The 23,132-nt window shown below is 44.9% G+C and overlaps 1 protein-coding gene across 2 annotated transcripts in view; it reads right to left on the bottom strand.

Annotated features, from left to right (window-relative positions):
* Positions 1-23,132, bottom strand: part of fam149b1 (family with sequence similarity 149 member B1) — a 212,794-nt gene that overhangs the window by 17,431 nt on the left and 172,231 nt on the right. For both annotated transcript variants that reach the window (XM_033012952.1, XM_033012951.1), the window contains exons 10-12: positions 10,062-10,121; positions 7,291-7,515; positions 1,095-1,215 (exon numbers count right to left, since the gene is read on the bottom strand). In XM_033012952.1, coding sequence (XP_032868843.1) covers positions 1,095-1,215; positions 7,291-7,515; positions 10,062-10,121 — 406 coding nt within the window. The remainder of the gene's footprint in view (positions 1-1,094; positions 1,216-7,290; positions 7,516-10,061; positions 10,122-23,132) is intronic.

Below are 23,132 nucleotides of genomic sequence, written 5' to 3' on the forward strand. Positions count from 1 at the left end.
ATCTGGGAATAACCGTGCATAGTTCCTTGAAGGTGGAATCTCATATAGATAGGGTGGTAAAGAAAGCTTTTGGTATGCTAGCCTTTATAAATCAGAGCATTGAGTATAGAAGCTGGGATGTAATGTTAAAATTGTACAAGGCATTGGTGAGACCAAATCTGGAGTATGGTGTACAATTTTGGTCGCCCAATTATAGGAAGGATGTCAACAAAATAGAGAGAGTACAGAGGAGATTTACTAGAATGTTGCCTGGGTTTCAACAACTAAGTTACAGAGAAAGGTTGAATAAGTTAGGTCTTTATTCTCTGGAGCGCAGAAGGTTAAGGGGGGACTTGATAGAGGTCTTTAAAATGATGAGAGGGATAGACAGAGTTGATGTGGACAAGCTTTTCCCTTTGAGAATAGGGAAGATTCAAACAAGAGGACATGACTTCAGAATTAAGGGACAGAAGTTTAGGGGTAACATGAGGAGTAACTTCTTTACTCAGAGAGTGGTAGCGGTGTGGAATGAGCTTCCAGTGGAAGTGGTGGAGGCAGGTTCGTTGGTATCATTTAAAAATAAATTGGATAGGCATATGGATGAGAAGGGAATGGAGGGTTATGGTATGAGTGCAGGCAGGTGGGACTAAGGGAAAATAATTGTTCGGCACGGACTTGTAGGGCCGAGATGGCCTGTACGCGTGCTGTAATTGTTATATGGTTATATATGTTGGGGAATTCCAGAACAAGGGGTCACAGTTTACGGATAAGGGGGAAATATTTTAGGACCGGGATGAGAAAAACATTATTCACACAGAGAGTGGTGAATCTCGGGAATTCTCTGCCACAGAAGGTAGTTGAGGCCAGTTCATTGGCTATATTTAAGAGGGAGTTAGATGTGGCTCTTGTGGCTAAAGGTATCAGGGAGTATGGAGAGAAGGCAGGTACAGGATACTGAGTTGGATGATCAGCCATGATCATATTGAATGGCGGTGCAGGCTCGAAGGGCCGAATGGCCTACTCCAGCTATTTTCTATGTTTCAATGATTTGAATGACATAAATAACTAACGTGCCACAGCAATAGCAATAGTAGTTGGTTCTGTGCTGCAAATACCTGCGGAGGTTCAGGTGACGCTGCAGTTGAGTGCTGAGTATCGGAGCAGCCGATCGGTGGAAGCAAGGTGTTGTGTCTGAGAGACCATGTGGAGGCAGACAGGCAATCCCGTGCACTCTGCCTATATCCAAAGAAAGAAAGACATTAACGTTGGTAGACAAAAATGCTGGAGAAACTCAGTGGGTGAGGCAGCATCTATGGAGCGAAGGAAAAGGTGACGTTTCGGGTCGAGACCCTTCTTCAGACTGATGTGGGGGTGGTGGGGGCGGGAGGAAGAAAGGAAGAGGCGGAGACAGTGGGCAGTGGGAGAGCTGGGAAGGGGAGGGGAAAGGGGGAGAAAGCAAGGACTACCTGAAATTGGAGAAGTCAATGTTCATACCGCTGGGGTGTAAACTACCCAAGCAAAATATGAGGTGCTGCTCCTCCAATTTACGGTGGGACTCACTCTGGCCATGGAGGAGGACCAGGACAGAAAAGTCAGATTCGGAATGGGAGGGGGAGTTGAAGTGCTGAGCCACCGGGAGATCAGGTTGTTTATTGCGATCTGAGCAAAGGTGTTGGGTGAAGCGATCACCAAGCCTACGTTTGGTCTCACCGATGTAGAGCAGCTGACACCTAGAGCAGCGGATGCAATTGATGAGGTTGGAGGAGGCGCAGGTGAACCTCTGCCGCACCTGGAAAGACTGCTTATACATTATACAACATTTGAAATCCTCCTCCTGCTGCCTCGATATTCTACCAACAGGCCTTTTCAAAGGTGTATCAAACTGCATGTCCTCAGACCTTCTACAGATTGTAAACACGTCCCTTCTCTCAGGTGTCTTCCCAGAGGCCCTGAAAACTGCTGTTATCAAGCCTCTCTTAAAAAGGAAAAACTTAGACACTTCACTACTGAACAATTATAGACCAATATCAAACCTCCCATTTCTCAGTAAAATCATTGAAAAAGCTGTTTTTAAGCAGCTGAACAATTTCATGTTAATGAACAGCTGTTTTGATGTCTTCCAGTCAGGATTTAGACCACACCACAGCACCGAGACTCTTGTTAAGGTCTTCAATGACATTCACTTAAACACAGACAATGGCAAAATTTCAGTCTTAGTATTACTAGATCTCAGTGCTGCATTCGACACAGTCGATCACAACATATTACTAGACCGTCTGGAAAACTGGGTGGGACTTTCGGGCACAGCATTAAAATGGTTTGAATCCTACTTGAAGAACAGGGACTACTTTGTGTCTATAGGTAATTACATATCTGAGCGTGCAAAAATTACATGTGGAGTTCCCCAGGGCTCCATTCTGGGGCCTCTTCTGTTTAACATCTACATGCTTCCACTGGCTCAGATCATGAAAAACATCAAAATATGTTACCATAGTTACGCAGATGACACACAAATCTACATAACAATATCACCAGGAGACTATAGTCCAATACAAGCACTGAGTAGATGCATTGAGCAAATCAACGATTGGATGAACCAGAATTTTCTCCAATTAAACAAAGAAAAAACTGAAATAATTGTTTTTGGAGCCAAGGAAGAACGATTAAAAGTTAGCACCCAGCTTCAAATGGTAATGCTAAAAACAACAAACCAAGCCAGAAACTTAGGAGTAGTCATGGACTCAGACCTGAACTTCAACAGCCACATAAAAACAGTCATAAAGTCAGCCTACTACCACCTAAAGAATATATCAAGGATTAAAGGACTTATGTCTCAGCAGGATTTGGAAAAACTTGTGCATGCATTTATCTTCAGCAGGCTCGACTACTGTAACAGTGTCTTTACAGGTCTCCCTAAAAAGTCGATCAGACAGCTGCAGTTAATTCAGAACGCTGCTGCTCGAGTCCTCACTAAGACCAAAAAAGTAGATCACATTACTCCAGTTCTGAGGTCTTTACACTGGCTTCCTGTCTTTCAAAGAATTGATTTCAAAATACTACTGTTGGTTTACAAAGCACTGAATGGTTTAGGGCCAAAATACATTTCTGATCTTTTGCTTAGCTACGAACCACCCAGACCTCTCAGATCGTCTGGGACAGGTCTGCTCTGTGTCCCCAGAGTCAGAACTAAACATGGAGAGGCAGCATTTAGTTTTTATGCACCACATATATGGAACAAACTACCAGAAAACTGCAGGTCTGCTGCAACTCTCAGCTCTTTTAAATCTAGACTGAAGACTTTTCTGTTTGCCGCTGCCTTTCAGTAAACAATACAATTTATTAATTACTATATTGCACTGTAACTTCTATTCCTGGTTTTATTCTATTTTAAATATTTTATTTGATTGCTTTTAATTTTGTAATTATTTTATCTGAATAATCTAATAATCGTTTTACATCTAAATGTCATTTCATATGTGTTTCTTTCCAATGCTTATAATGTTTTATGCAAAGCACTTTGATGTTTTACCTTGTTGTTGAAAGGTGCTATACAAATAAACTTGCCTTGCCTTGCCTTGCCTTGCTTAGGTCCTTGGATGGAGTCAAGGGGGGAGGTAAAGCGACAAGTGCAGCATTTCCTGCGGTTGCTAGGGAAAGTACCGAAGAGGGGATGGTTTAGGTGGGAAGGGATGATTTGACCAGGGAGTTACGGAGGGAGCGGTCTCTGTGGATAGCCGAAAGAGGTGGAGATGGGAAAATTTGGCCAGTGGCCAAGGGATCCCATTGGAGGTGGCGAAAATGTCGGAGGATTATCTGTATAATGTGACGGTTGGTAGGGTGGATGGTGAGGACAAGGGGGATTCTGCCCTTGTTACGAGTGGGGGGGATGGCGAGTGAGACTGGAGCTACGGGATATAGAGGAGACCCTGGTGAGACCCTCATCTATGGTCGAACAGGTTCCCTAAAGAATGAGGACATCTCCGATGCCCTGGTTTGGAACCCCTCATCCTGGGTGCAGATGTGGCGTAGACTGAGGAATTGGGAGTAGGGGGTAGAGTCCTTACAGGAAGCAAGGTGGGAAAAAGTGTAGTCCAGATAGCCATGGGAGTCAGTGGTAGATGTCGGTCATTAGTCTGTTACCTGCGATGGAGATAGTGAGGTCTAGAAATGGTAGGGAGATGTCGGAAATGGTCCAGGTGAATTTGAGTGCCGGATGGAAGTTAGTGGTGAAATGGATGAAGTTAGTGAGTTCTGCATGGGTGCAGGAGGTAGCACCAATGCAGTTAACGTTGATTCCTTGGGCTTGCTATTTGCCAGCGGGAGTGTCCCGGGGAACTGCGCGGGCCCGATTCACCGGCCGAACAACTGTGCCGTTGAATGGATCGCCAGACTTGCCGGAGAAGCCGGGCGGCAAGGCCCGTCTGGGCAGGAGTGGTGGTGGCGACAGCGAACGCCTCAACGGCAGCGTCAGCCTCAACGGCAGCAGGAGCATCGGTGGTGGTAGAGCCTCGCAATCGGCCGACCATCAATGGTCGATGAGCGTGAGGGGGGAGGGGAAGACAATGGGGACCCGGTGTGGGGGGGGGGGGGGGGGGGGGGGGGGGTGGGGAACTGTAGTTTAGAATCCTCTGCCCTGGGGATAAGTCTGTGTTTGTTTGTTTGTTCATTTGTGCACACGGCAGCCACCCCACAGTCGCTTGTCTTTTTCTTTTTGTTTTCACTTTTAATTTCAAGTTTCATGTACCTTGTGTGTTGTGACTGGCAGACCAATTTCCCTCCGGGGATGAATAATGTTTTATCGTATCATACCATGGTCCCCCAGGAAGAGTGGAGCAGCTTAGTTTAGTTTAGTTTAGGGATACAGTGCAGAAACAGACTGTTCGGCCCACCGAGACCGCACCTACCAGCAATCCCCACACACTAGCACTATCCTACACCGATTAGAAACAATTTACAATTTTACTAAAGCCAATTTATCGACAAACCTACACGACTTGGGAGTGTGGGAGGAAGCCAGAGCACCAGGAGATAACCCACACAGGCATGGGGAGAATGCACAAAGTCTGTACAGACAGCACCCGTAGTCAGGATTAAACCCAGGTCCCTGGTGCTGTAAGGCAGCAACTCTACCTCTGCACCACCGCGCTGCTTTGAAATGTTTGGCACCCGGTTTCAGCAGCCAACATGACCCGGTTAGGTAATGAGAGGAATTGAAGTTACCTTCAACTATCCCTAATGTCTTTTTTTGAGTAAAAGATTAACTACAGTAAAGGTTGAAATGCATGAATACAGATTGTTTCAGTAAAGTCCACCTAGCTTTTAAAAGTTAGCTAAGACGACAAATACCGATAGTCGAGCTGGTGCTTCACGGCTTCAAAGACCCAGGTTGACGGCTGACCTCCAGTGCTACCTGTGTGGTGTTTGCATGTTCTTCCTGTGACTGTATAGGTTTCCTCCAAGTGCTTCAGTATTCCCCCACATTGTAACGACATGCAGTTGGTAAGCCTCTTGGGTTCTGTAAGTTGCCCCGAGTGTGCAAGTGAGTGCTGGAAGTTGGGAGAATAAAGTGGGAACAATGTTGGATCAGTGGTAAATGGATGCTTGATGATCAGTGGGCCAAAGAGCCCTTTTCCATTACATTACTTTTAAAGCAGCATATCTTTGGGTAAGCGTTGACCGATTACACCTAAAAAGCAATATGCAAGCAATATGTAATCCATATTGTGAGAACGTTTACTCCATTGCAAGAGCATTTGCCTCAAATTTACTCGAATGAGGAACTGGGGAAATTAAACATTAAGACACAAACTGAATAATTTTGATGAAAATTTGTGATATCACATCATGATCAACTGCAAGCTGTTATCCAAAACGATCCCCAACATCATTTAAGCACCCAAAAAATGACTAGGTATAGGTCATGGGTTTAGTGCCACACAGCATGGAGACTGGCCCTTCAGCCCAACTTGTTCATGCTGACCAAGATGCTCCATCTAAGCTCGTCCCCTTTGCCTGCGTTTGGTCCATATTGGACCAGGATGCCGATCAATGCTAATTCTATTTACCTGCATTAAATCCATGTCCCTCTACCCCTATCGTATCTCAGAACCTGTCCAATGCCATTTAAACCTTGTGCTGCCACATCCTTCCATATAAGACAATATTGGCAATAAGAAGCTATGAGATGCCCAAGATTATGAAAAAAATACAGAACACATAGTATATAAGATAAAGAAAAAAATAAAATAAAGAGACAGGAGATGAAACATAAAACAGGATGAGTCATAGAATGAGAGAGCATGGAAACATGGTCCTTTGACCCAACTTGCCCCGGCCGACTGCAATGCCCCATTCACACTTGTCCCACCTGCTTGCATTTGACCATTATCCTTCTAAACTTGTCCTATCCATGTACCTGTCCAAATGTCTTTTTAATGTTACGATAGTACCTGCTTCAACTACCTCCTCGTGCAGCTTGATCCAGACACCCATCAATATGAAAAAGTTACTCCTTCGGTTCCTATTAAATCATTCCCCTCTCACCTTAAACCTATGCTCTCTGGTTCTTGGTTCCCCTTCTCTGGGTAAAAGGCTCTATGCATTCACACAATCTATTCCCCTCATGATTTTACACACCTCTATAAGATTATTCTCAGCCTCCTGCATTCCAACAGAAAAAGGTGCTAACCTGCCCAACCTCTGCCTGTTAGCTCAGGCCCTCAAGTCCTAGCAATATCCTCGAATATCTTCCCTGCACTCTTTCCAGCTTTTCAGCATGGCAGGGTGACAAATTTTATCTGAACAATACTCCAAACTGGAAAGAGAATGGACAGAGAAACAATGGAAAAGTACGGAGCATTAAAATAATTGGTAGAAATTAAGGATTGAGATAGTAGCTACGCCATATCTGACCCAACAGTTTTGGAAGTTGCTGGACAGTATTTGTAACTAATAATTTCATTGCTCCATTCTATTTCATCCCAGTGCAGGGGTAGCATGGTGACGCAGCGATAGAGTTGCTGCCTTACAGCGGCAAGACCCGGGTTCGATCCTGACTTTAGATGCGGTCTGTGTGGAGTTTGTATATCCTCTCCGTGACAGCATGGGTTTTCTCTGGGTGCTCCTGTTTCTTCCCACATTTCAAAGACGTACGGATTTGTAGGTTAATTAGCTCTGGTAAAAATTGGTCAGCGCGGATTTAGAGGGCTGAAGGGCCTGATCCCACGCTGTACCTCTAAATTGTTCCAGTTCATATCCGGTGAATATGACAAATAACCTCTCTTGACTCACGGTTTCACATGTTATACGTACAGCCTTAATCCGTGGATTGATTCATTGATAGATCCAGCTGGAGTTCGGGAGCGTGATGGACTGGAATGTATTGGATGTAGTATCCGAGGGGTATTGCGTCTCTGTGCAGAATGGACCGGGCGGAACACAGAACAAATACCATGTTCCTCCGGATGGCTGGATTGAAATCGGCTTGCAGAGTTGTTGCTTGAATAGGGTCTCAGGACAGACCTCTCAACTGGATCCCTACAATCAAGGTCATGACAAAACACATCAATAAGACACATCTATCCTCCACACATTCAAACCAAACTTTTTTACACAAAAGGTGGTGGGTATACGGAGGTGGTCGAGGCAGGTACTATAGCAAAGTTTAGGAAACATTTAGAGACGCACAGAATTTGTTGTGCAGACCAAAGTTTATGTCTGCAGAAGGGTCTCGACCCGAAACGTCACCCATTCCTTATGTCCAGAGATGCTGCTTGTCCTGCTGAGTTACTCCAGCATTTTGTGTCTATCAAAAGTAAATGGCTCTGGACTTCCCTGTATTTACCCACAAAACATTCCTGCTCAGTCAATACAAAATATTGACAGAACAGGGAGAAGCAAGTGGTAGTAAGGGATGCTGAGGAGACAACATTTGTCATGTTTACAAATGTGATAATGAATTTGTTAGCATATTACGGTGCATGGATTGAAGAGTCAATGTTGAGAGTTGGAAGAAAGGTTGTGGTAAAGGAAAGATGTGGAAGCTTTGGTGAGGGTGCAGAGGATTTTTGCCAGACTGCTGGAATAGAGGGTTTCAGGGCAGCGCAGTGGCACAGTGGTAGAGTTACTGCCTTACAGCTCCATGTACTCGGTTTCCTCCCACACTCCAAAGACGTGCAGGTTTGTAAGTTAATTGGCTTTGGTAACATTGCAAATTGTTCCTAGTGTGAAGGATAGCGCTAGTGTGCGGGGACAGCTGGTTTCTGTGGGCCAAAGGGCCCGTTTCCACATTATATCTCTAAAGTCTAAAGCCACATGGAGAGGTTGGATAGACTTGGATTATTTTCACCGGAATGTCGGAGATTGATGGGAGACCTGATAGAAGTGTATAAAATTATGAGGGGCATAGATAAGGTAGGCAGTCAGAAGCTTTTTCCCCCAGGGTGGAAATGTCCAATACTAGGGGGCATAGCTAAGAGGCACGAGGGAAAAAGTTTACTGGAGATATGCAGCGTTTTTTACTCAGAGGGTAGTGGGGACCAGGAACGTATTGCCAATTCTGTATGGTGGAGGCAGATACAATAGCGGCATTTAAGAGGCATTTGGATAGGCACACGGAAATGCAAGGAATAGAGGGGTGTGTATCATGGGCAGGCAGATGAGATCAGTGCAGCTAGGCATCATGTTCAGCACAAAAATTGTGGGCTGAAGGGGCTGTTCCTGTGCTGTACATTGTGGGCTGAAGGGGCTGTTCCTGTGCTGTACATTGTGGGCTGAAGGGGCTGTTCCTGTGCTGTACATTGTGGGCTGAAGAGGCTGTTCCTGTGCTGTACATTGTGGGCTGAAGGGCTGTTCCTGTGCTGTACATTGTGGGCTGAAGGGGCTGTTCCTGTGCTGTACATTGTGGGCTGAAGGGCTGTTCCTGTGCTGTACGTTGTGGGCTGAAGGGCTGTTCCTGTGCTGTACATTGTGGGCTGAAGGGCTGTTCCTGTGCTGTACATTGTGGGCTGAAGGGGCTGTTCCTGTGCTGTACGTTGTGGGCTGAAGGGGCTGTTCCTGTGCTGTACGTTGTGGGCTGAAGGGCTGTTCCTGTGCTGTACATTGTGGGCTGAAGGGCTGTTCCTGTGCTGTACATTGTGGGCTGAAGGGCTGTTCCTGTGCTGTACATTGTGGGCTGAAGGGCTGTTCCTGTGCTGTACATTGTGGGCTGAAGGGCTGTTCCTCTGCTGTACTGTTCCATGACGATCCTTTGGTTCTGAATTATTGCAATCATGGAAACATGACTGAGTGAAGGGAAGAAGTGGCAGATTAATGTTCCAGAATATAGATGTTTCAAGCATGATGGGGGGAATGCAAGGAGGAGGAATTAAACTGCTGTTTAGGGAGAGCAACCCAGCAGTATGTAGAAAGAAGATAGACACAAAATGCTGGAGAAACTCAGTGGGATAGGCAGCATCTCTGGGTGACGTTTCGGGTCTCGACCATTCGCAGACCTTCTGAAAAAGGGTCTCGACTCAAAATGTCACCCATTCCTTCTCTCCAGAGATGCTGCCTGTCCTGCTGAGTTACTCCATCATTTTGTTTCCAACTTTGGTTTAAACCAGCATCTGCTGTTCCTTCCTACCCGATATGTAGAGAGTATATTCTAAAGGCCTTGTTGAAATGGGTAAAGTCTACGAATAAGAGAGAGGCAGTCATTAAGCTGGGATTGTAATGTGGATCTCACAATATTCATCAGAAATTAGTGGAACAGATATAGAAGCAATCACGGGAAAAGTGTAAGAGTACTCCAGTGAATAGAGTACTCACTACTCCATTCTGAGGTGTCCACCTGGTTTAGGAAGACCAGTCTTCCGGGTGCCAAGATAATATGCTCTGACATCTGTATAGTATATGAGGGTTTTTTCTTGCTTTTTAACCCACACTTGCTTTTTATTCTTTTATTCTGTTCGAAATAAATAATAAAATAAAATAAAATAAAAAATAAAAATAAAATCTACCATCATGAAATGTTTCGAGAGACTGGTGATAGTGCACATTAAGTACAGCCTTGCAAACAGCCTTGACCACTGCAGTTTACCTACCGTCGCGACAGATCCATGGCAGACAGCATCTCCCTGGCCATACATTCATTACTGAAACACCTAGAAAACAAGGATACCCATATCAGATTTCTGTATAATTGACTACAACAGGATAATTCCAACCAAACATCAAATTCCTGGACCTCGGAGTCAATATCCCCCTCTGCCACTGGATCCTTGGCTTCCTGACCGATAGACCACAATCAGTGAGCATAGATGACAAAACACCCTCCACGATAATTCTCAACATCAGTGCAAGGATGTGTCCTCAGCTTTTTACTATAATCCTCATACACTCATGACTGTGCAAATAAATTCTGCTCGAACTCCATTTAAAATTTTATAGATGACTCCACTGTAGTGGGCTGGATCTTGAACAATGGCTATACAGAGTACAGGGCGGAAAGAGAGGGCTTAGTAACATGGAGTCAAGACACCAACCTCTCCCTCAATGTTAGCAGGATGAAGGAGCTAGTTATTAACTTCAGGAAAAGCAGTGATGTTGAGCGCGATTAATGATGTTGAGCGAGGCAATAGGGTCATAGAGACTTACAGCGTTGAAACAGTCCCTTCTGCCCAACTTATCTCATCTACAGTAGTCCCACCTGCCTGCATTTGGCTTATATCCCTCCAAACCTGTCCTATCCATGTACCTGTATAACGTTGCGATAGAACCTGCCTCAACTACTTCCTCCAGCAGCTTGTTCCATACACCCACCATCCACTGAGTGAAAAAGTTGCCCCTTAGGTTTCTATTAAATCTGTCCACCCCTCGTCTTAAACTTGTGTCCTCTGGTTCTTGATTCCAACTAAGAGATGATGGAGAATTTGAATTAAATATCATAATTTGTTGCTTAATTTAGTTTAGAGATGCAGCATGGAAACGGGCCGTTCGAGACTGTGCCGACCAACAATCACCCCATATACTAGTTCTATCCTACACTCTAAGGACAATTTACAGAAGCCAATTAATCTACAAGTCTACGACTATGGAATATGGCAGGATTCTATGGTGGAAACTCCACACAGACAGTACCTGTAATCAAGATTGATCGCAGGCCTCTGGCGCTGCAAGGCAGCAACTCAACCGCTGCGCCACCATGCCATCCTTGTCCTGAACAAACCATGCATAATCTAAGAGTATAGCCCTGATCTTCCAATCAACCCTATTACAGCCCTTGCACTCTTTTTGTTAACTGAACCTTCTCTATAATTGTAAAACTAGAACATGGGAACACTATATTCTGCACGCTGGTATTTTTCAGTTGTACTTGTGTATGGCTCGTTTGTACTCATTTATAGTATGAATACAACTGGATAGCACGCAAACAGAGATAATAATAAACCAATGCCAACAGGGTTATAGTAGTGAGGTTTTTAACATTCCCAGTATTGACTGGGACTGCCTGAGATGGAGCAGTTTAGTCAAGTGCTTCCAGGATGTTTTTTTGAGACAGTCTGTCAATAGTCATCGAGTTATTCCTCTGAACCTTTTCTTGCCATGAATTTGTCAAAATATCTTGCAAACATTGAAATAGTAAGATTAAACGAGAACTTACCAGTTTGAAGTTTGATCTTTATTTTATGAGGAGTTACGATGAGCGATTACGTGAAGAAGGGCCGTCAGCCCGCATACGCGTCAATCTTCAAAGCAGCGGTGTGAAATCACAGATAACAGTAGTTGAACTAACATAGTAAGATTAGAGATGACTAGAACTACCAGGTGATCTTTATGATACGAGGGTTGAGAGCGGAGGGCACGTAAAAAAGGGCTAGGGGCGCTGCACTGACTGCAGCCTCTGCCCACAGTCTGTTTGTCCTTCCAATCTTTAAAAAAAAAATTTAGTTAGTTTAAAGTCTGTTTTGGGGGGAAACCTTAACTTTCCTATGTGGTGGAGGGGGGCAGGGTAGGAGGGAAACTGTTTCCCAGTCACTTCCTGGCGGGGATGCAACTATTTTTCCGAGTCGTGTCCTGGCCCCCCACCTCGCGGCCTATCACCTAGATCGGAGCGGCCTTTCCTGCCGGGACCCGGGAACCGGACCAGAGCGACAACAGCGGCGGCGCAGCGCTGGATTAACCACGGAGCGGGTGATGCCTACCTGGGTTGCCGTTTGGAGCTCCGGAGCATTGGGCCGCTGCTCCAACATCGTGGAGCTCTGGTTTGGAGAGCTCCCAACGCGGGCGGCGCTGACTATCATCACGGAGTCCTGGGGCCCTGTGCCAAGGGCCGCCAGCATCAGTCTCCGCCCGGCGAGGCCTGCGGACTTTGGGATATGCGGACTCCGGTAGGAGGGGGCCAACTCTGTTGTCCAGGCCGCTGAGGACGTCCCCCAGCCCCGACGTCGGACTTACATCACCCCGGTGAGCGGGCCTGAACATCGGGCCGCCCGTAGTGGCGACTGCGGTGGGCTCGGGGAGGCCCCGGCCACAGGTGAACATTGGGGAACATTGGAGGAAGTGACAGACTTTGGTGCCTTCCCTCACAGTGGGAAAATTTGATTCTGCTGTGTGGGGATGTTTTTATGTTGAATTCTATAGTGTATTGTGTTCTTTATTTTTATTGTATGGCTGTATGGTAATCTCATTTCACTGTGCCATCTGGCACATGTGACAAATAAATGTAACTTGTATCTTGTAATCGCTCATCGTAACTGCTCATAATATAAAGATCAAACTTCAAACTGGTAAGTTCTCGTTTAATCTTACTATTTTACTTCGAAGTCACGTGAGTGACTACGTGAAGTTTTTGAAACTATGTGATATCATGCCGTGGAAAAAACAAGTCCACACAAGCACAACTGCATCAGTTGACCACAGATAAGGGAAACATTCATAATGCATACAAACATGACATAGATTTAAAACATGCTGATACTGATAAATGAACAAATAATAATAATAGTAACCCCTCTCATCCGGGGGAAACTATAAAATAGAACCTAAAATAGAGTTGGCAAATACCCCTGGTCTGGCAATGGGTTAAAATGAAATGTTTGGAAACTAGTTCGTTAGACCATCCTGCAGTCGGCAGGATGTGGTACAGAGGATCGTACATAACCCTTGCTGCTGATGTTGTAGCAGACCTGGTGGAGTGAGATTAGAAAATTAGTATCTACTGTATAAGCCAAAACCCCGTTTTAACCACCTGGAGATGGTCTGAGCTGATACCTACTTATGAGGTGATTAGTAACTAACAAACGTAGCTAGTATGAGAGCCTCTAAGGCTCTAGGTGACCTTGACGTAATGTTGTAAATGTGTGACCACACAACCGAAGGTGCATGGAGTATGCCATGAGAACTAGTTTGAGACCTGACACCCCTGGGCTACCCTGCTTAACTAAATCGTAAACATGAAATATTATATTGTTAGCAGGTATAACCATCCTGTCCAGTCACAATTTATGTAATGACTGTACCCGTTGCCCTGAAAACACCGCCAAGGGGATAACTACCTTAGCCGAGCCAAAGATAGGGATATAGCTGGAGCCCCCTGGTGAAGTAGTGTTAACACAACGACAATATCCCATACTTCCATGTACTTGGGTCTGGGAGAACTTGTGTAAAGATATCCTTAATAAACTGGATATCAGAGGGTGAGACCCGACAGAGCAGGTCCCGCTCGCTGCAGCAAATATAATGAGAAAGCACGTTGGGCACAGTTAATGGGACTATAACTTCATTTATTGTCAAGGGCCCATTGAAAATGAACTCTAAGACGTCAGTGTCCGTGCCGTATTATATGTAATATAGCATTTAAACAGAACACTTCCCATCTCCTGAAGAGGAAATGTCCTGCTTTATTGGTGCTATCCCTGCACTCGTGAGTGAGCACTGGATCGGTCTGACAACCCAAGCCGCAGGAGCTGTCTTCTCAAATTCTGTAAGGCAATTAATTGATTAATCATGCAGAGGCTGGTTCCCTAAGTCCCAGGCTGAACCAGCAAAGTTTTATGTTTAGAAAACCCATATAAGGTTCTACTATAATTCCCAACATTTGCGGGAAACCATGGCTACATAGGCCAGTCAGACAGTACGAAAACCCTGAAGCGGGATCTTGCTGAATTTATTGCAAGACCCGACTGATGAGGCAAAATGGAGCAACGACATAAAATAAACGTTCCTCCCCCGTGTAGCGAGAATGTATCCCTCGCCACTGTGATGTCTTTACAACCGATGAATGAGCCTGGATGCAAACATATCGATATTTGGTGTTCCATCGAGCCATAATGTCATAAAATACTTTGTGATCCAACATCTAACATCGGCACGGACTTGAAGGGCCGAGATGGCCTGTTTTCCGTGCTGTAATTGTTGTATGGTTATATCCATTCTGTGTTGTCATTGATTTTACGTGATGATACAGCAGAGTCAAATAAGGTTGGGTAAATTATGACGGGATACTTTGACTTGATAGCACCCATGTGACCAACATATGCCACCACCACAGTGTATCAACCTGGAACTGAGCATGCAGATCATGCATATTCGCACAATAACCCTTTAACCCATAGTATGCACCTCGTGTCTATAGGTAGTTGATACCAATAACTGAAGAATGGGTAATTCATGCAAATCCCATCCGCCTCCGTAACGAGAGATGGTATTTGTAATTTTCCATCTTGAGCACTAGCATCAGTCTGCAATATAACTGAAGATTTATTGACCAAAACTGCTGAAGCAATGCTGAATATTGTCCGTCCACCATTGTGACTTTGGTGGCTTCAGCTGGTAATAGCATAGGTCTGTTAACAATGACCTATATGGCACTTGAGAGGTTACTACTTTGCACGTTGTAAGTTCTGACAAATCAAATGCCCAATTGCACAGCTGAAACACAGCTGCTATATTGCCAATTACACTTGATGAATAGAAGACTTCTTGATAACAAGGTTGTTACAGTCTTCTATTGATTCCAATCTCTTGCTCCAGGGCGAGTCACAGATAAATTAATAGTTAAAGGTAAAACCGAATAATCAATAAATGTAGTTGGTATCAACTTAAATTTAACTGGATGGATGAGGAACCTCAATTTCTCAAATCTAGTTGCGAAACAGTTGAACACAGCGTTTAGAATATCATCCAGATAAGCCATAACAAGTGTTTTTGAGCTCTGAGCAGTCCCAGCACCGGTTTAGTAATTTGGTAGATGACCTGGGAGCTGAAGTAGCCCATTTGCAACACATTAACTGTTGTCATTGCCCCATCCAGATAAATTCCAAATATCTCCTGGGATCCCTGTGAATGGGACCTGAATAGTATGCATCTTTGAAATCGATGCATGTCATAAATATCCTAAAGAAATCAGTTTGTTAGACAGTAACGAAGTTTCATACACTGAAAAATCTATGTTGCACATGCGAGTTAAATCAATTATGAACCGACATCCTCCATCTTTCACAATGAACAGGCCACGCCTGCCATAATTCCATGCCTGCCATCGATGACAAGTCTGGCCATAATACTGAACCTGCCTCGAAAGACAACTCTGGCCAATTTCCGAGCTTGTCTCGGAAGGCAATCCTGGCCGTAATACTGAGCCTGCCTCGAAAGACAAACTCTGGCCATATTTCCGAGCTTGTTCCGGAAGGCAATCCTGGCCATAATACTGAGCCTGCCTCGAAAGACAACTCTGGCCCCAATTCCAAGCCAAGCTTGGTACCTTTGTATACTGTGCAATAATAACCCAATCTCATATTATCATTTTAGTATATAACTGATCTGAATCTCATGATATCATAGTCTTTTGTACAAAAACAATTGTAAATATTACCAACTTGTAAATGGTCCTCTTACCCCATGTTTTTTCGGAAGAACCAGATCCACCTACCTCCATGGTTACCGGTGGTCTATGGTAAGCTCAACGTCCCCTGATGTGGGTGCTATTCATGTCCTTGATTGGAGAGTATGAATGGTAGTGTATGTGGATTTCATATTTCCTGATACCGGTTTGGACCTTGGCCTGAAAAGCCTCTGCCCAGCTTTCAAGCTGCCACCAGTTTCAGTGAACTGCTTACTGCCGATGAGGCGTGGGGTGTGTAGTCGCCGATACGATGAACGTTGGTACCTTGATCAGTCTGCCAGCTTTACCTTCCTCATCCAGGTATACCTGTTGGATAAGTCTTACCTGTTGGATAAGTCTTACCTGAAGAGAAGATTCGGCGGCTGGTTTCATTTCCTCCATGTTAACCCCTGATAGCGCTGTTCGCTGCTGGCACTTGTAGCGTGAGGGGAAAACTCTGGCCCCTTCCGGGTTTTCTGCCAACGGCTGGAAGCAATTCTTCCGGCAGTAACCCCTTCGCTCTCCCCTCCACAGAGAGGGAGATTCGTAGGCAGCCCTGAAAACAGGTGCTGCCACAGGCCCCGGAGGATACCTGCGCTGACATGGCACCCTCCTACGGACCTATATCAGGACATTTGCTCTGAGTCAGACTGAAACTGACCCTGAATGCTCCCCTCCTCAGAGAGGGAGACATTGTGCAGCCCTGAAACACGTGCCGCTGCCGCGGGCCCCCGAGGAGACCCGCGCTGATAATTCCCTCCTATGGAGTATATCATAGTGGAGCACCTCTCCATCAGGTGCTCCATGTGCGTTAGAACGTTCAAAGACGTTACCCATTAAAGGAGGGGATTCCCTCCATCAGGAATCCTCCTGGCCCGACTCGTTTGAGTGAACGGGCCTCTTCCCTACGCTCCCCTCCTCAGAGAGGGAGATATAATTTAGTGGCTAACCCTCCAAGCGGGGTTGCCTAGGTCTGTATCCGCTGGCTCCACCTCCAGCGAATCGAAAGGCGAATTCGACTGCCGCCCGCTACCCGCACTACCGCGGTCTCCATAGCTGGTTCCCCGCGGTCCGTGGCCGGGATTCTCCGAGGTCACGACCGGGATTCCCTGCGGTCCGTGACTGGGGTTCCCCGCGGTCCATGAAGGTTCCCCCGTGGCCCGTCCGGACTTCGCCCCGAAATTCAGCAGGAAAACTCTGTAAGCAGAGATTCCTGCAATAGAAAACATAACCTGGGAATAAGTTTAAAACTTACCTTCAGGTTTAAACTTACCACTGGAAGGAGTAGCGTGCCTGCCAGTCAGCCGTTGCGCAATGCGGTAGACGTAATGACGCGCATGCGGGCTGATGGCCTTCTTCTTCACGTAGTCACTCACGTGACTCCGAAGTAAAATTGTAGCCACCTCTAACACTTCCTCTGGCAGATGATACCATATACCCACCAATCAATACTGTGGAAAATGTTGCCCTTCAAGATTTACATTTCTCCTCACTCACCTTAAATCTATGTCCTCTACTATTAGTGTCCCCTACCTTGGAAAAAAGACTGTAAACATCCATGTCCCTCATGATTTTATTTATCTACTAGGTCACCCTTCAGCCTCCAACACTCCAGGGAAAATAGAAACATAGAAAATAGGTGCAGGAGTAGGCCATTCGGCCCTTCGAGCCTGCAATAGAAGACATAACCTGGGAATAATCATGGTGATCATCCCACTCAGTATCCTGTACCTGCCTTCTCTCCATACACCCTGATCCCTTTAGCCACAAGGGCCACATCTTAACTCCCTCTTAAATATAGCCAATGAACCGGCCTCAACTACCTTCTGTGGCAGAGAGTTCCAGAGATTCACCACTCTCTGTGTGAAAAATGTTTTTCTCATCTCGGTCCTAAAGGATTTCCCCTTTATCCTTAAACTGTGACCCCTTGTCCTGGACTTTCCCAACATCGGGAACAATCTTCCTGCATCTAGCTGTCCAACCCCTTAAGAATTTTGGAGGTTTCTATAAGATCCCCCCTCAATCTTCTAAATTCTAGCGAGTACAAGCCGAGTCTATCCAGTCTTTCTTCATATGAAAGTCCTGACATCCCAGTAATCAGTCTGGTGAACCTTATCTGTACTCCCTCTATGGCAAGAATGTCTTTCCTCAGATTTGGAGACCAAAACTGTACACAATACTCCAGGTGTGGTCTCACCAATACCCTGTACAACTGCAGTAGAACCTCCCTGCTCCTATACTCAAATCCTTTTGCTATGAATGCTAACATACCATTCGCTTTCTTCACTGCCTGCTGCACCTGCATGTCTACTTTCAATGTACCATGACACCCAGGTCTAGTTGTATCTCCCCTTTTCCTAATCGGCCACCATTTAGATAAAAGTCTACTTTCTTGTTTTTGCCACCAAAGTGGATAACCTCACATTTATCCACATTATACTGCATCTGCCATGCATTTGCCCACTCACCCAGCCTATCCAAGTCACCTTGCAGCCTCCTAGCATCCTCCTCACAGCTAACACTGCCCACCAGCTTTGTGTCATCCGCAAACTTGGAGATGTTGCATTCAATTCCCTCGTGCAAATCATTAATATATATTGTAAATAGCTGGGGTCCCAGCACTGAGCCTTGTGGTACTCCACTAGTCACTCCCTGCCATTCTGAAAAGGACCCGTTTACTCCTACTCTTTGCTTCCTGTTTGCCAGCCAGTTCTCTATCCACATCAATACTGAACCCCCAATACCGTGTGCTTTAAGTTTGTATACTAATCTCTTATGTGGCACCTTGTCAAAAGCCTTCTGAAAGTCCAGATATAACACATCCACTGGTTTTCCCTTATCCACTCTACTAGTTACATCCTCGAAAAATTCTATAAGATTCGTCAGACATGGTTTACCTTTCATAAATCCATGCTGACTTTGTCCAATGATTTCACCACTTTCCAAATGTGCTGCTATCCCATCTTTAATAACTGAATCTAGTAGTTTCCCCACTACCGATGTTAGACTAACTGGTCTGTAATTCCCCGTTTTCTCTCTCCCTCCCTTTTTTAAAAGTGGGGTTACATTAGCTACCCTCCAATCCTCAGGAACAACTCCAGAATCTAAAGAGTTTTGAAAAATTATCTCTATTTCTGGGGCTACTTCCTTAAGTACTCTGGGATGCAGCCTATCCGGCCCTGGGGATTTATCGGCCTTTAATCCATTCAATTTACCTAACACCACTTCCCTGCTAACCTGGATTTCACTCAGTTCCTCCATCTCATTTGACCCGTGGTCCCCTGCTATTTCCGGCAGATTATTTATGTCTTCCTTAGTGGAAGACCGAACCAAAGTAGTTATTCAATTGGTCTGCCATGTCCATGTTCCCCATGATCAATTCACCTGTTTCTGACTGCAAGGGACCTACATTTGATTTAACTAATATCTTTCTCTTCACATATCTATAAAAACTTTTGCAGTCAATTTTTATGTTCCATATAACCATATAACAATTACAGCACGGAAACAGGCCATCTCGACCCTTCTAGTCCGTGCCGAACACGTATTCTACCCTAGTCCCATACACCTGCGTTCAGACCATAACCCTCCATTCCTTTCCCGTCCATATAACTATCCAATTTATTTTTAAATGATAAAAACGAACCTGCCTCCACCACCTTCACTGGAAGCTCATTCCACACAGCCACCACTCTCTGAGTAAAGAAGTTCCCCCTCATGTTACCCCTAAACTTCTGTCCCTTAATTCTCAAGTCATGTCCCCTTGTTTGAATCTTCCCTTCTCTCAGTGGGAAAAGCTTATCCACGTCAACTCTGTCTATCCCTCTCATCATTTTAAAGACCTCTATCAAGTCCCCCCTTAACCTTCTGCGCTCCAAAGAATAAAGCCCTAACTTGTTCAACCTTTCTCTGTAACTTAGTTGCTGAAACCCAGGCAACATTCTAGTAAATCTCCTCTGTACTCTCTCTATTTTGTTGACATCCTTCCTATAATTAGGCGACCAAAATTGTACACCATACGCCAGAATTTGCCTCACCAATGCCTTGTACAATTTTAACATTACATCCCAACTTCTATACTCAAAGCTCTGATTTATAAAGGCCAGCACACCAAAAGCTTTCTTTACCACCCTATCTACATAAGATTCCACTTTCAGGGAACTGTGCACAGTTATTCCCAGATCCCTCTGTTCACCTGCATTCTTCAATTCCCTACCATTTACCATGTACGTCCTATTTTGATTTGTCCTGCCAAGATGTAGCACCTCACACTTATCAGCATTAAACTCCATCTGCCATCTTTCAGCCCACTCTTCCAACTGGCATAAATCTCTCTGTAGGCTTTGAAAATCTACTTCATTATCCACAACCCCACCTATCTTAGCATCATCTGCATACTTACTAATCCAATTTACCACACCATCATCCAGATCATTGATGTACATGACAAACAACAGTGGACCCAACACAGATCCCTGTGGCACCCCACTAGTCACTGGCCTCCAACCTGACAAACAACCATCCACCATTACTCTCTGGCATCTCCCATTCAGCCACTGTTGAATCCATCTTGCTACTCCACCATTAATACCCAACCATTGAACCTTCTTAACCAACCTTCCGTGAGGAACCTTGTCAAATGCCTTACTGAAGTCCATATATACAACATCCACTGCTTTACCCTCATCAATTTCCCGAGTAACCTCTTCAAAAAATTAAAGATTAGTCAACCATGACCTTCCAGGCACAAATCCATGTTGACTGTTCCTAATCAGACCCTGTTTATCCAGATGCTTATATATATTATCTCTAAGTATCCTTTCCATTAATTTTCCCACCACTGACGTCAAACTAACAGGTCTATAATTGCTATGTTTACTCTTAGACCCCTTTTTAAACAATGGAACAACATGCGCAGTACGCCAATCCTCCGGCACTATTTCCTTTTTTAATGACATTTGAAATATTTCTGTCATAGCCCCTGCTATTTCTACACAAACTTCCCTCAATGTCCTAGGGAATATCCTGTCCGGACCTGGAGACTTATCCACTTTTATATTTCTCAAAAGTGTCAGTACTTCCTCTTCTTTGATCCTCATAGTTTCCATAGCTACTCTACTTGTTTACCTTACCTCACATAATTCAATATCCTTCTCCTTGGTGAATACCGAAGAAAAGAAATTGTTCAATATCTCCCCCATCTCTTTTGGCTCTGCAGATAGCTGTCCACTCTGACTCTCTAATGGACCAATTTTATCCCTCGTTATCCTTTTGCTATTAATATAGCTGTAGAAACCCTTTGGATTTACTTTCACCTTACTTGCCAAAGCAACCTCATATCTTCTTTTAGCTTTTCTAATTTCTTTCTTAAGATTCTTTTTACATTCTTTATACTCCTCAAGCACCTCATTTACTCCATGCTGCCTACAATTATTGTAGATCTCTCTCTTTATCCGAACCAAGTGTCTAATTTCCCTTGAAAACCATGGCTCTTTCCAATTTCTCTTCCACATCTTTCCCATAAAACAAACTGTCCCAATTTACTCCTTTTAAATCCTTTCGCATCTCCTCAAAGTTAGCCTTTCTCCAATCAAAAATCTCAACCCTAGGTCCAGTTCTGACCTTCTCCATAATTATATTGAAACTAATGGTATTGTGATCACTGGTCCCGAACTGTTCCCCAACGCATACCTCTGCCACCTGACCCGTCTCATTTCCTAACAGGAGGTGCAGCACCGCCCCTTCTCTAGTAGGTACTTCTATGTATTGCTGCAAAAAACTATCCTGCACACATTTTACAAACTCCAACCCATCCAGCCCATTTACAGAATGTGTTTCCCAGTCTATGTGTGGAAAATTGAAATCTCCCACAATCACTACCTTGTGCTTACTACTAATATCTGCTATCTCCTTACATATTTGCTCTTCCAATTCTCGCTCCCCATTTGGCGGTCTATAATACACCCCTATAAGTGTTGCTACCCCTTTCCCATTTCTCAGTTCCACCCAAAAAGCCTCCCTAGACGAGCCCTCTAATCTATCCTGCCAAAGCACTGCTGTAATATCTTCCCTGATAAGCAATGCAACACCTCCACCTCTTGCCCCTCCAATTCTATCACACCTGAAGCAACGAAATCCCTGCCAGTTTTCTTTCATAGTCTATTTTCCCTTTCCTAATTAAGCCCTTTGTCCTCCTCTGCTGGACTCTGAATTTCTCCCAGTCCTCTGGTAGGCTGCTTTTTCTGTCTAATTTGTACGCTTCATCTTTTGTTTTGATACTATCCCTGATTTCCCTTGTTATCCACGGATGCACAAATAAAACTACAACTAGACACAATTAAATCGAGAGTGGGGCTTTCTTTCACAGAGGCCCGGGAATAGTTGGAGCGAGTGGAGGAGGGTCAGGGCTTTTACCGAAATCTGTAACGTTCCACACTTCATAGGGAGGGTTCTGGTGGAAGCCGCTGATTGGTGGAAGCAGACTAGAGGAAGCAACTGATTGGGTGCAACCTCAGGTTAGCATTTCTGCTTTCTGGTTAAAGGTACAGTGGACTAAAGGTACAGTGCTTTAGTAAAGGTGCAGTGAGCTAAGGGTACAGTGCTTTAGTAAAGGTACAGTGCTTTTTGTTTATATAATAAAGGTACAGTTTAAAGGTCAAGAGGGAGCAGCTGTTGTGAGTCAGATACCTGCTGATTTCTCCCAGCAATTTCTATTGTATTATACTTCTATCGGATCCAGGGTAAGGCGGGAGAATGACAGCCAGAGCAGTGTACTGTTCTGGATGTCAGATGTGGGAGGTCATGGAGTCGGATGGCCCTCCAGACGTCCACATCTGCACCAGGTGCATCGAGATGGGGCTCCTAAGGGACCGTATTAGGATCCTGGAGCAGCAGCTCGATGACCTCTGTCTGGTCAGGGAGAGTGAGGGGGTCATAGAGAGGAGTTATAGGGAGGTGGTCACTCTAAAACCACGGGAGAGAGGCATGTGGGTCATGCTAAGGAAGGGCAAGGGGCAGAGGCAGGGACGAGTGAGTACTCCAATAATAATAATAATGTCTTTATTTATATAGCACATTTTTAGTCAACTTGCATTGACCCCAAAGTGCTTCACATAATTACATCCACACACACAGGCAAAGGTGGGTGAAGTGTCTTGCCCAAGGACACACACAGGCAAAGGTGGGTGAAGTGTCTTGCCCAAGGACACAACGACAGTATGCACTCCAAGCGGGATTCGAACCAGCTACCTTCCGGTTGCCAGCCGAACACTTAGCCCATTGTGCCATCTGT

The sequence above is a fragment of the Amblyraja radiata genome, chromosome 37 (assembly GCF_010909765.2).
Source record: "Amblyraja radiata isolate CabotCenter1 chromosome 37, sAmbRad1.1.pri, whole genome shotgun sequence".
Taxonomy (NCBI): Eukaryota; Metazoa; Chordata; class Chondrichthyes; order Rajiformes; family Rajidae; genus Amblyraja; species Amblyraja radiata.